The sequence below is a fragment of the Salvia splendens genome, chromosome 11 (genome assembly GCF_004379255.2).
Source record: "Salvia splendens isolate huo1 chromosome 11, SspV2, whole genome shotgun sequence".
NCBI lineage: Eukaryota > Viridiplantae > Streptophyta > Magnoliopsida > Lamiales > Lamiaceae > Salvia > Salvia splendens.
The window spans coordinates 12,744,010-12,757,127 of NC_056042.1; the positions used below are offsets into that span (position 1 = coordinate 12,744,010).

The 13,118-nt window shown below is 36.7% G+C and overlaps 1 protein-coding gene across 1 annotated transcript; it reads right to left on the reverse strand.

Moving 5' to 3' along the window:
* Window positions 1-1,540: 1,540 nt before the first annotated feature.
* LOC121756256 (xanthoxin dehydrogenase-like) lies at window positions 1,541-4,130 on the reverse strand. Its single transcript, XM_042151755.1, has 3 exons — window positions 3,960-4,130; window positions 2,753-2,812; window positions 1,541-2,464 (listed from the first exon to the last, which is right to left on the reverse strand). Exons 2-3 carry the CDS (start codon window positions 2,800-2,802, stop codon window positions 1,666-1,668), a joined length of 849 nt encoding a protein of 282 aa, XP_042007689.1. The 5' UTR covers window positions 2,803-2,812; window positions 3,960-4,130; the 3' UTR covers window positions 1,541-1,665.
* Window positions 4,131-13,118: the final 8,988 nt, after the last annotated feature.

Genomic DNA, 13,118 nt, shown 5'->3' on the forward strand with positions numbered 1-13,118 from the left:
GAATCTCCTTCTTATCCATCTTGGATTTCACATAATCCCAGGCGCCTTGCTGCATCAAAACAGCTCTCATCTTCAATCGCCACAGGCCGAAATCGTTTTCGCCGGTGAATCGCTCTACATCAAACTTTGCCGTAGACATTGTTGATTGCGTCGTCTTCCTCCGTTCCCACAGACGGCGCCAATTTGTAAATCGTAGTTCAACGCAATCGGTTCTTGAACTCAATCAAACCAACCAGAACAAGCAAGAAACTAAATCCACACAATGTATTGAAGTGAGTAAAACAAAGAACAATCGAACAAGAAGAGAATCAATGGAGATCGCCTTTTTATTCATGGATGAACTCAAGCTATTTGATGAAAAATCCTTTCTCTCTTAGCTCGGTTTACAAGTGTTTCAAAACTGAAATAATTTCCCTCACTTTCTAAACATTCAAAATAACTGTGGGAAATTTGAAAACAGAAATTAGAATATTATAGAATGGTCCCTCTATTTCATAAGTTGTGCAGATATGCCCCAACATCATAACATTGAGAATGTCAACACGTTGCTTATGTCAACGCATTGCTTTAAGAATGACATTCGACCGCACCTATGGCCGCCGCGACACCTAGCCGCCCTTCTCTCCCGCCGCCTCGTCACGGTCGCGCTTTAGGCTTAAGGAGTTGTTGTTGTCGTTTGGGTTGGGGTGGTGCTGGTGCTGGAACGTTTGGTGGTGGTGGAGCTGGAGATTTTGGGCGTGGAACGTCGGCGGAAGATTTACAAATTGCGCAAAGAGATGGGTCGGCCGATTTAGTTTCACTTTAGTTGGTTAGATTAGAATATTTACTATATTTTGAAGATAATTATTTTGACTAAACTGGCATTGAGAGTCACTTTTTAACGGTTCCGTTCAAAAAGGACTTAATGTGGCCCATTTCTAATTGGGCGGGATCGAATAATTCAAAAGATAATGTTTTGGACCAAAATCATAAAATCGTCATTTGTTTAGTACTACTTTTGGACTTTACTCTTTAAAATTTATACTATACTAATATTACATGGGGATATGATCAGTTGATAACTAATCTAGATTTACATGGGGATATGATCAGTTGATAACTAATCTAGATTGATAACCGACAACCTAAGTAACTTTTTTTACGCCAAAAAATAACTTATACGTATTTCAATTCCTTTAATTATATAGATTTCCAATTTCAATTCAATTTTAATTATGTGTACCGAACCATATGTGTTTGGTTTTAGGTTTGGTTCGAACCATTTCTAGTAAAACGACGCCATATGTCGACAAATCACTTTAGCATTATGCGTCTCACCTGAAATTTTTCATAAAGATACAGAAAAAAAGAGAATGGGTCGTGAAAATGTTAAAATATTAGGTACAAAAATAAAATGTTATTGAATTTATTGAAAGAATAAATTTACTAGATCACTCTCCCTTTCCCTATTATCTCCGCAATTTTTAGCATTGGTGTTTAGGAAAATAAGTATAGCAATCTTCTCAAAGAAAGAATTTATAAATATAAGAATCAACAGATATAGAATGAAAACACACTTCTTTTATTTGAAGTACCAAAATTCAAATGCTAAGCATGAAAATTTTGGAAGAAGTATCATCTATCAATTGTTTGTAGATGTGAAGAAAAGGTGGATATAAATGAGATTCACCGGAATACTTGAAGGGCATGGTTTGTAGATGTGAAGCCGCCGTCGACCATGAGATTGACGCCGCTCACATACCTTGCCTCATCACTAGCCAAGAAAACCACAGCATTAGCCACATCCTCTGCAGTCAATTCCAAGCCTTGCAAGTTTGCGTTGCTCGCCACAAAGCTACGGAAACCAGCCCATGTATCCTCGGTCCTCAGCTCCTCGGGTAAGTGAGCTAGTGCCAACCCCGTCGCAACAGCATACGGCGACACACAGTTTACACGTATCCCATGCTTTCCCAGCTCCGCTGCCACATTCTTGGTGAGCCCCAGAACAGCATGCTTGGACCCTGTGTATGCGTGGGGCCCGATGCCGCCCAAGGCGCTCGACACACTGGCAACCGATATTATCGACCCTTTCTTTGCTGGAATCATTATGCGAGCTGCATGCTTCATTCCAATGAAAGCACCTCGCACATTCACATCGAACACCTTTTCAAAATCAGAGAGCTCAAAGTTGCGGATATCTGGGCAGGGCGAGCCTGAAACCCCGGCATTGTTCACCATTATGTCAAGGGTACCGAACTTGTCAACAGTGAAGTCCACAGCACGCTTGACATCATCTTCACTTGTCACATCACAGTGGATAAAGGCGGCGTCTGAGCTGCCACCTAGGGTTTCAACGAGACGCTGGCCTTGGTCGTCTTGAAGATCGGCTATACAAACTTTTGCACCATGTTTATGGAACAGCAGCACAATGCTCTCCCCAATTCCTGCAGAACCTCCAGTAACAAGAGCGACTCGTCCTAGTAATCTGAAATCTTATGTATACTTTGTCAAATTCCAAGGTTTACAAAAACAGTAAACATATTAGGCTTGACTATAATAATTACTCTAGCACACTGCCTTGAATGAATTAAACAATGAAGAAGAACAGCATATAGGCAAAAAGAGATTGACCTAAAATTTCATGTAAAACAATTTCCCTGATTTTCTTCTTCCAATTTCTGGAAAATAGCATCAGAAAAGTGTTCACGAAGTAGAAGAAAAGGCAACAATTGAGAAGGCAAATAATATATGATACAAACATGTTATCACCAACCTTGAAGTGAGAGACTGCGGTGAATCGACATTTGCAGTGCCTGTAGCCATGCTCCCCAATCTGAAAATAATAATGGGTATACGTATTAAAAATAGCAGGCGGGAAAACATTATATGCAAGTATAAAAGAAAGCATCAATGCATAATTCATGATAAACGCATTCAAGACCAACAATTCACACTCTCACAGCATATTTATTTAAGACTAGTCTAAATCTCCACTCTTAGCCCCTGTGGTAAGTAATCCCTATAGATCTAGAATCTATAGCTTTGCTCATCCAAATAATACAAACACTATCCATGCTCATAAGCAAATTCACCTAGTAAGTTGAATGTTGAATGAAATAACTGGTATGTTGAAAATTTGAGTGTTAACTTGGAACAACCAAATCACTTTATTTGGACCAAACCAAAAGCAAAAAAGTACTAATATTGATACTTTCTTATTCGAAAAAAGCAATTTTTATTCCATCTAGAATTTTGCTAGAAAACAATATTCATGGGGTTTCATGGAAAAAAAGGCATAGCTCTGTATATACTTCATGGAAAAACGAATAGCAAAGAAAAGGAAAGCAGTAGACAAGAACATAATGGGGAAAAAGAAAAGAAAAGAGAGGCAATTATGGGTTATTGACAACAAGATATGGTATAAATGAAGGCTAAAATGCAATTATGTAAGAGTTGAAGGACCATTGGAATTTTATTAAAAAATTAGAGGAGAATTTGGTGTTTCATTTATTAATTAATTCATAAATTCAGGGGCTATAACTCATAGCAAAACATTTGGTGCTACATCTCCCACTGTACACTATAAAATGAAAAAGTATTGCAGGTGATCTAATAACACAAGTAAATTCTAAAAGGAAAATTAGTGATTCAGTCAAATGAAATTGCACAAATTAAAGTCGTATTAGCAAGTTTTGCCCCAAATCCCAAACGCCAAATTCAATCTACAAAATCCCCCACTCAATTCAGCGATGATTTAACTTGGAAATTTAAATCTAGATCTAACGGAATCCTAGCTCCACCGTGGCACCAGCCAGCTCCGATCCAGCCGCTCTTCTACTGTTCAGCCCTTAACACAAAAAACGCTACAACCACCGACTTAGAGAGACCTAATGCACACACTTTCATCGCAACAAATCCGACCGTTTCGCCAAAATAAAAATCAAGCTATAGATTGAAGGGAAAGAGGAGAAGGCACATACCTTAAGAGGTGAGAGTGTTGTTGAGTTGCTTATACTAAGATGATTCGTTTATGTGTATATAAGCATGATTTTTTCGAGCCTTTAAGACTGCCAGAGCTGATTTGAGCTGTGTTGTGGATAGCATTTTTGTTCTTTCCTTCCATTTTCAAACCTATCCAGTAAAGAGTATGATTCCATCACTTTTCTTTTTCATATACTTATATTTGCTTTTAATAATTGTGGCCACTTTTATTTAAACATTTTTTTTATTACAGTCATTAGGGGTGGGTCGGTACGGTATAGGGGTGGGTCGGTACGGTATACCGTACCGACCGTGCCATACCGCATACCGTACCGGAAAGTACGGTATGACAAAATTCAATACCGATACCGTACCGAATTTTCGGTATACCGAAATTCCGGTATACCGGAAATTCGGTATGATATTTTTTAATACCGTTACCATACCGTTATTACGGTATACCGTTAAAAAACGGTATACCGAAACACGGTACGGTATACCGTAATAACGGTATGGTAACGGTAACGGTAAAAAACGGTATACCGAAACACGGTACGGTATACCGTAATAACGGTATGGTAACGGTAACGGTATACCGAAAAATAATTGGTTTCTTGATTTGTTCATTTACTAGCAAATAATATTTTTTTAATGTGAAAATACTAAAATTCACATATATCAAAATTTGGCTCATTTGTTGGTTATGATGAGTATATTTTAAAGTTTTTTTTTTTTCCTCAAACACCATCACGGCGGGGGGTTAAGGCGGACCCTCAACCTGTATATATCAAAAATCACCAAAAGAACATACATCAGACGAGCCCAAAAGTGACTCGGTCCGCACGAGAGATACAAAACACAAGAGCTATCAAAGCTAATATGGTATCCCCACAGACCGGGTACTAACCATCTAACTAAAGAGAAAATAAACATAACAAAGCAATACATCAAAAAAAGAACAAGGAGGATGGCCAAAAGCGGGCCAAATCCAAAGGAAATCAAAAAACCATAAATCAAAACCACGAACCAAGTGAAGTAGTCATCCATCTCGATATCTGAATCTGAAGTTTGGATAGCCCAACTGATCCATCCTGACGAGCGACTTCAAATATCGAGGCGCTGAATCCGCATCAAAGAAGGTAATGGCAGGGGTCTGGACCCCCTACCTGCCAGAAAGTCAGCTGGCCGGTTGCCCTCTCGATAGATGTGAGAGAACATGAACTGTATCTGTGCGAGCAAAGTAAGAATGCGAGCCATGTAATGTCTCACATCCGCTGCTCCTCCGCGTGCTGAAGTGAACACCGCGACCACTGCTGCCGCATCCATCTCGACCCAGACATGCGAGGAGAACTGCATAGCCAGTGGCAGCCCGTGAAGAAGAGCTAAAAGCTCCGCCTCGAAGGCCGACCCAGCTACGAGAGGCGTACAAAAGGCCCCCAAGAGAGAACCGTCTGAGCCACGAACCACTCCCCCACCGCCTGCCTGTCCCGTCGAGCTAGTAAAGGCCCCGTCGGTGTTCAGCTTCACCCAAGGATCGTCGGGTGGATGCCAAAGCACTTGCAGGGACCTCAGAACTCGCCGGCGAGGAGGAATCGAAGGCATGAAGTCAACAGCCGGAGAGCAACCACGCCAATGAGTGGGGACGAGCACGCCTGCCGCCACCAAGATCCGCAGGTGCCGAACAACCTGCCAAATAACATGCGAAGAACGAAAAGAAATGCCGCGATGCTTGCAGCTATTCCTCTCCGTCCAGATAAACCAGTAGACCAAACATGGAATGATGAAGCTGATGTGCAAGGCGGTGGCCCTGTGAGAGGACCTCCACCAAAAACCTAATCTATGTGCAATGTCAGTGCACGTGTGAATGTGTGTGCTGATGTAAGGGAACCAGCCATCAAAGTAATCCCAAACCGATCTCGCCAGAGGACTCGACACAAACAAATGCTGAAACGACTCTACTGAGAAAGAAGAGACACAACAGAGACACTTGGATGCAAGAGAGATACCCCGGGCCTGAACATAACACTCAACAGGGAGCCTCTGGAGGAGGAGGCGCCAGTTGAAGACAGAGATGGTAGGGGTCAGCCCAGCATTCCAAACCATGCGAAGTCCGAAATGTCTAGGGGACCGTGTCCGGATGAGCTCCCAGGCTGAGGCCGTCGAGAACTCGCCATCGCTAGTGAGGCTCCATCGCATCACATCCCGCCTGCCCACCTCAATCGGAACAGCCCTGATAAGATCCAAAACATGCAAAGGCACACCATACAAAGCCAGATAATCATGCAGTTTTTCAACATGCCAAGTATATGATCAAGCCAAAACCTAGAGACCTCAGCGGCAGGAAGATCAGTCCCGGCCTGACAATAGGTCCTAAGGGGAAGATCCCCGACCCACACGTCGTTAGGTTTCAAGGTTTGGGTTTTTAGTGTATAGGGTCGCTATATTGGAATGAAATGAATCTCGACTAGAAAGTGTCTCACCAGTGCAATATTAAATTATTGCAACGTAAACTTGCTCCTACAGTTATAACTCAACGGTTAATTCATATTTTCACAGATTTAAAATGCTTTTTAATTTTAAGTCTGATATTTAAATGTCAAGACAGTTTATTAAAATGTCAACACAAATATGTGTTGAAATTTTAATGTGATCGTATTGACATTTTTAAGAAAATGTAGCATTTAAACGCACTCTTGTGGCTATGTGGGGTTAATGTGATTGAAAAAGTATAATCCAAAGTAAAAGGATGTCGAATATTCTTTTGTTTATCATTTCACAACTTTTATTTCGCAAAATGAAATAAATATGAAGAAATTAAAATGACCCGTGTATCGCACGGGCGTGACACTAGTTAGTAATTTAAATTAGACATTTATTTCTCTTTAAGAATTAAGAATGACTGATCAGTATCCTATTTATTCATCCTTCAATTTAAGTAGTATATAAATAAGATAACATACAATGAATTAAACACTAATTAAACGATTTGATTCATTTTCAGCTGCACATATTTGTAATTGACATTTTATGAAGTGGGACGAAGAATAAAACAAAATTTTTAATTACTTTGTATAATTGGAATATGACATTACACAAAGAATCATATACTAAATGATGTGAGTTAATACAAATTCTTTCAAATGTGCTATGTTGAAACATATTCCCGATATCGTATTTCCAATCTTCTTTCGGTGTTACGTGCTATTGTGTTTATTATATTTAATAGGATCAGTTGATAAGAAAATAATTCATGTTAATTTTATTGTATTAACATTTGAATTTGTTTGAATAAATTATCATTTGAATGTTTAATTTTATTGTATTAATTGATGTATTAAATTTTTTTTAATATAATATATATATAAATGTAATATATATATTACAACATATTTAATATTAATATATATATATATATATATATATATAATAATCTATCGGTATACCGTGGATTCGGTATATACCGAAGTTTCGGTATACCGTGGTATACCGGTATACCGTGGATTCGGTATACCACGGTATACCGCGGTATAGAAAAATTGATACCGTTACCGTACCGAAACACTGCGGTACGGTATCATACCGTACCGAAAACTGCGGTATACCGAAAAATCGGTATTTTCGGTATTTTTCCGGTACGGTAAGTCCGGTATTACGGTATTTCGGTATAATTTCCCACCCCTAACAGTCATGAATCCGTATAAAAATACCCCTCTGTCCATCAATCTTTATTTCTATTGTCAGTTAGCTTCACTTGTTAAAATAAAGATTGAACTATAAAAATAGTCCCTGAACTATGGGTTTATCTCGCTCATAGTCCATGAACTTTAAAAATATCGTTAGACATCCCTAAACTAAGAGTTTATCTCGAAATTGGTCCTTTTACCATTTTTTGATATAAATATACCTTTTGAGGGTTTGGCCAATTTGGTCTTTTTACACTTTTAATATTTTAAATCTGATATTATTTCAGTGATATACTAAATCTGATATTATTTTAAAATTATCATTCTTCTTCCCTTTTATCATCCTTCACTTTGTTTCTTTATTTCAATATTATATTTAATTTTATAAAATTAAATTTTAAATTTAGATTTTTAAATATCAATAAATCTTTATTAATTATTACAATTAATATACTAAATCTGATATTATTTCAAAATTATCATTCTTCTTCCCTTTTGGCATCCTTCACTTTGTTTCTTTATTTCAATATTATATTTAATTTTATAAAATTAAATTTTAAATTTAGATTTTTAAATATCAATAAATCTTTATTAATTATTACAATTATTAAATAACAAAAATTAATAGTTTTAATCAATATTTGATAGTGTCTAATATTTAACCAATAAGGTATGCCGACACCAACTTAGTTTTAATCATAATTAGATTATATAACATGATTATTGAAATAATACGCATCTAATGTAAAACTAATATAATTTTCATTTATTTATTTGAAAACAACCAAAATTAACTAGAGAATTTAAACAAAATACTTCTATATAAAATTTTTAGTAGTATCAAATTTTTAGTCAACTTTATAATATATATTCACAAGAAATTATAACAACCGAACGAAGGCTAAGTAGAATAGCTCTTATTTTTCCATCATGATTAATAATATTATTTTTCTGTACTTCTTCGATTCAACTGAATATTATACTAAATAACAAAAAGTAATAATTTTAATCAATATTTATAGTGTCCATGAATTAATAATTTTAATTAATAAAAATGTATTGATATTTAAAAATCTAAATTAAAAATTTAATTTTATAAAATTAAATCTAATATTGAAATAAAGAAACAAAGTGAAGGATGACAAAGAGGAAGAAGAATGATAATTTTGAAATAATATGAGATTTAATACATCACTGAAATAATATCAGATTTAAAATGTTAAAAGTGTAAAAAGACCAAATTGCCCAAACCCTCAAAAGGGTATTTTCATATCAAAAAATGGCAAAAGGACCAATTTCGAGATATACCCTTAGTCTAGGGATGTCTGGCGATATTTTTAAAGTTCAGGGACTATGGGCGAGATAAACTCATAGTTCATGGACTATTTTTATAGTTCACTCTAAAATAAATGTTATAAAGATTATATATTCAACTAGTTTATTCCATTATAATAGTAAAAATTAAGTTTACCTACTACTATTACTCTTTTCGCTCCAACTAAATCGAGTCATTTTTTTAAGAGTGAACAACATAAGCAGTACTTAATCTTTCATATTCACACAAAAATGGTATCTGATCTTTGTTTTATAGTATCATTTTTTTTACCTAAATCACATTTTTAGTAACTGGTGCTAATTTTCACCCCAAAATATCCCCTAAAAATCACATTTTCACATTTATGTCATAGAGGGCATTTTTGGGCATACACTAAAAGAGGACCTAAAATAATATATATATCTTCTCTATCTTTTTCTTCTATACTATTATTATTAATTTTTATTATTATGATGTATAAATTAATATTTAATATATTTTTAATATATTTAAATTATGTCTCATACTTAATTTAGTTATATTTTTATTATATTTAATTATAATATATTACTATATTATTATAATACTAATAACTCGTAATTAATAAATCATATAATATTAAATTATAATAGTAATAATTAATATTATTATATTATCTCATTAATAACTAATCAATATAATCTTAATAAAATTTAAAATTATGAATTATATTTGTAACGATATAAATAATTGAATATTTTTAAATAGGTGTTTTAGTCCTAAATGATACTAAGTATAAAATAATTAAATTGAAAATATTTAATTGATTAAATTAGTTTAAATAATTGGTTTAATTAGGTATTTGTCCTTAATTTATACTATGAATGTCAATTAGATATATATATATATATATATATATATTGTCACGCCCGCCCACCCCAGGGGTGTTGCAAACGAGGCGATCGTGACCAAGGGACAAACATTAAGAATAGCATTTAAGGATAACAGTTCATAAGAAAGGCTCAACTTGCTTAGAAGAATAATATATCTCAGAGTGTACGATACACAGAGTGCACACTCGAAAAAAATCAGAGTATCAACAATCAACAACTCAAAACAAATATTATCCCAACAATATTTGGCGAAAGAAACAATATTCAGCGGAAGTATTTCGAGAGTAGAATAATGTCATGTATGAAGACACAACATATTCTAGACATTTGATAGACATTCTTCACTTTTATGCTCAACATCGCCCGCCGTCATCACTGCTCAACCTGCACATTTTTAAAACAAATGCAGGGCTGAGTACTTGGTGTACTCAGTGGACACGTGCCGAAATATATTTTCATAACAACTGATTTTGTCAAGCCACTCTTTGAGTGAACTCGGAGTTTTAGGAAAAGTCCGAGAACACTAAACATTTTTCTTTTCCTTTTTCAAAAGCGATCTTTCGATCTATTTTCCTGGAACATATGCCGTATCTGACAAACCCGATTTCACTATCTCTTGTTCATTCCTCAATCCATTCATCATTCATCTTTCCTTTCATCATTCATCATATCTTAACATTCAAGTGCCGGGGAAGTGGTTACCTCCCACGGTCTCCCATCAATCCATTCCATTCATCGTTTCAGTCAGATAGGCATAGTTCCAAAACAAAATATGGCTTGACATAACCTTTTCAACTTTATTTTTTTCCTCATAACACATTTTTGAAACATAAACTCATTTTCCTATTATCAAAAGCCGAACACATAACATCATATAATAACACCAAGCAAATAGCACTTATCACAATACATCACATTAAAAAGCAAGCTCATAAAAACTTTAAAAGAAAGCCCACGAAATGCTTCTCGTAAAAACTGTACGGTAACTAGAAAGCCCACCTCGATCAAAACGCAGCGCCGCTGCTGTCGCTGCCGGGAGACGCGAAGCCGGGAGGACGCTGCTGTCGCCGTCCAGCCATCCTCAGCGCCGCCGTCCACCGTCGCCGCCTCCAGCCATCCTCAGCGCCGCCGTCCACCGTCGCCGCCTCCGGCGGCGCTCTCTCTCTCTCTCGGATTCTCCCTCTCTCTTCTCTCTCTCGGATTCTCGATTCGTTCGTAGAAGTAAAAGAAATGAAAGGAGGTTGTATTTATAGAAAAATTTTCATAAAAGACAAAAAATCACGTCTTTTCGTTTCGATGTGACGCGTAATTAATGCGGCGTTGAAAAACGTGCCTGATGTGACGTGGTTCTTATCCACTTGGAAAACGTGCCTGATGTGACGCGGTTCTTATCCAACTTTTCGTCTCGATTTGTTGTCGAAAGTGTATTTGATACGTGGTTTATTCTTTCGTGTAGGTAACGATTTTGCGGGTCGTTACATTCTACCCACCTTAACAGAAATTTCGTCCCGAAATTTGATTACGTCCTTCGAATGGTTCTCACTTAGCTTGCTTCAAAGTTTCACGCAATTCCAAGAAAAAGTTCATGGTCCACCGGCCTCCATTCGCATTCTCGATCTCCTTGCCTCATCGTGACTTGACAAATTAGGAGTTCACCCCAAAGTTTCAGATTCTCGTTCTTTTTCGTCACTCGGGAAAGTGATAGATTATCTCAACTTAAAACTACGGTTCGCGCGTATTCAAACTCGCCTACACATAAGCACTTTATGTTCGCAACATACTTCATCATCATAGATAAGCAAATATCACATTTAAAGTCATTCATACTTCAAATAACAAGTATAATACACAACATTTACCTTTCCAAAACACAACCCTTTCACATTTCACATCTACTTTCAAAATAAATATTTTCTTCAAAACTCACACTTTTCTCAAAAATTTCACATAAAAATATATTACCTCTTTCTTGGTTGAGCGTGGCGAAGCGGGATGTTGAGCCTTCCAAATTTAACCTTATTTTAGTCTAGCGAATAGAATCTAGACTAAGAATGAAAAAGACTCTCGGGTCCAAAGCGGAAAGAAAATTTGCTCTGATACCATTCTGTCACGCCCGCCCATACTAGGGGTGTTACAAACGAGGCGATCGTGACCAAGGGACAAACATTAACAGTAGCATTTAAGGATAACAGTTCATAAGAAAGGCTCAATTAGCTTAAAAGAATAATATATATAAGAGTGTATGATACACATAGTGCAAACTCGACTTTAGCTCCAAACAAATGGGAAAAGCTCGAATAAAATCAGAGTGTCTTTTCAACAATCAGCAACTCGAGATAAAATTATCTCAACAACACTTGGCGGAAGCATTCGAGAGTAGAATACTATTATGTATGAAGACATAATATATTCAGAAAGTTTTATTTACAATCTTCTTCACTTTCATGCTCAACACCCACCGCGCTCGTCACCGCTCAACCTGCACATAGAGAAAACATATGCAGGGCTGAGTACTTAGTGTACTCAGTGGACACGTGCCGAAAATATATTTATAAAAACAGATTTTGTCAAGCCACTCTTTGAGTGAACTCGGGATTTTAGGAAAAGTCCGAGAACACTAAACATTTTTCTTTTCCTCGATCTATTTTCTTAGAACATATGCCGTATCTGACAAACCCGATTTCACTATCTCTTGTTCATTCATCAGTCCATTCATCATTCATCATTCCTTTCATCATTCATCATATCTTAACATTCAAGTGCCGGGGAAGTGGTTACCTCCCACGGTCTCCCATCAATCCATTCCATTCATCGTTGCAGTCAGATAGGCATAGTTCCAAAACAAAATATGGCTTGACATAATCTTTTCAACTTTATTTTCCTCAAAACGTTTTAGAAACATAAATCATTTTTTCTCCGTCAAGATCGAGCATCATCTCATATCACATCAACAAGTCGAGCAAATCACAAATCACTCGATAAATCAACACATATATCACAACATAACATGCGCAACAACACTTTCACTTTGATCACATATAACATGATGCTCAAACCGATATATGAATGTTCTTGGAAACACTTTAGTTCGAAAGCCCACGTAAAAACTTCTCGTAAAAACTGTACGGTAACTAGAAAGCCCACCTCGTTCGTTTAAAGCCTTCACGCCGTACTCCTCTCTTTCTCTCGGCTACGCTCACGCCGCCACCACGCTACCGCCACCGCTGCTGTATGCGCGGCGGCTCGCCGTCGCGGTCCGCCCCAGCCACCGTCGCCGAGGATCTCCCC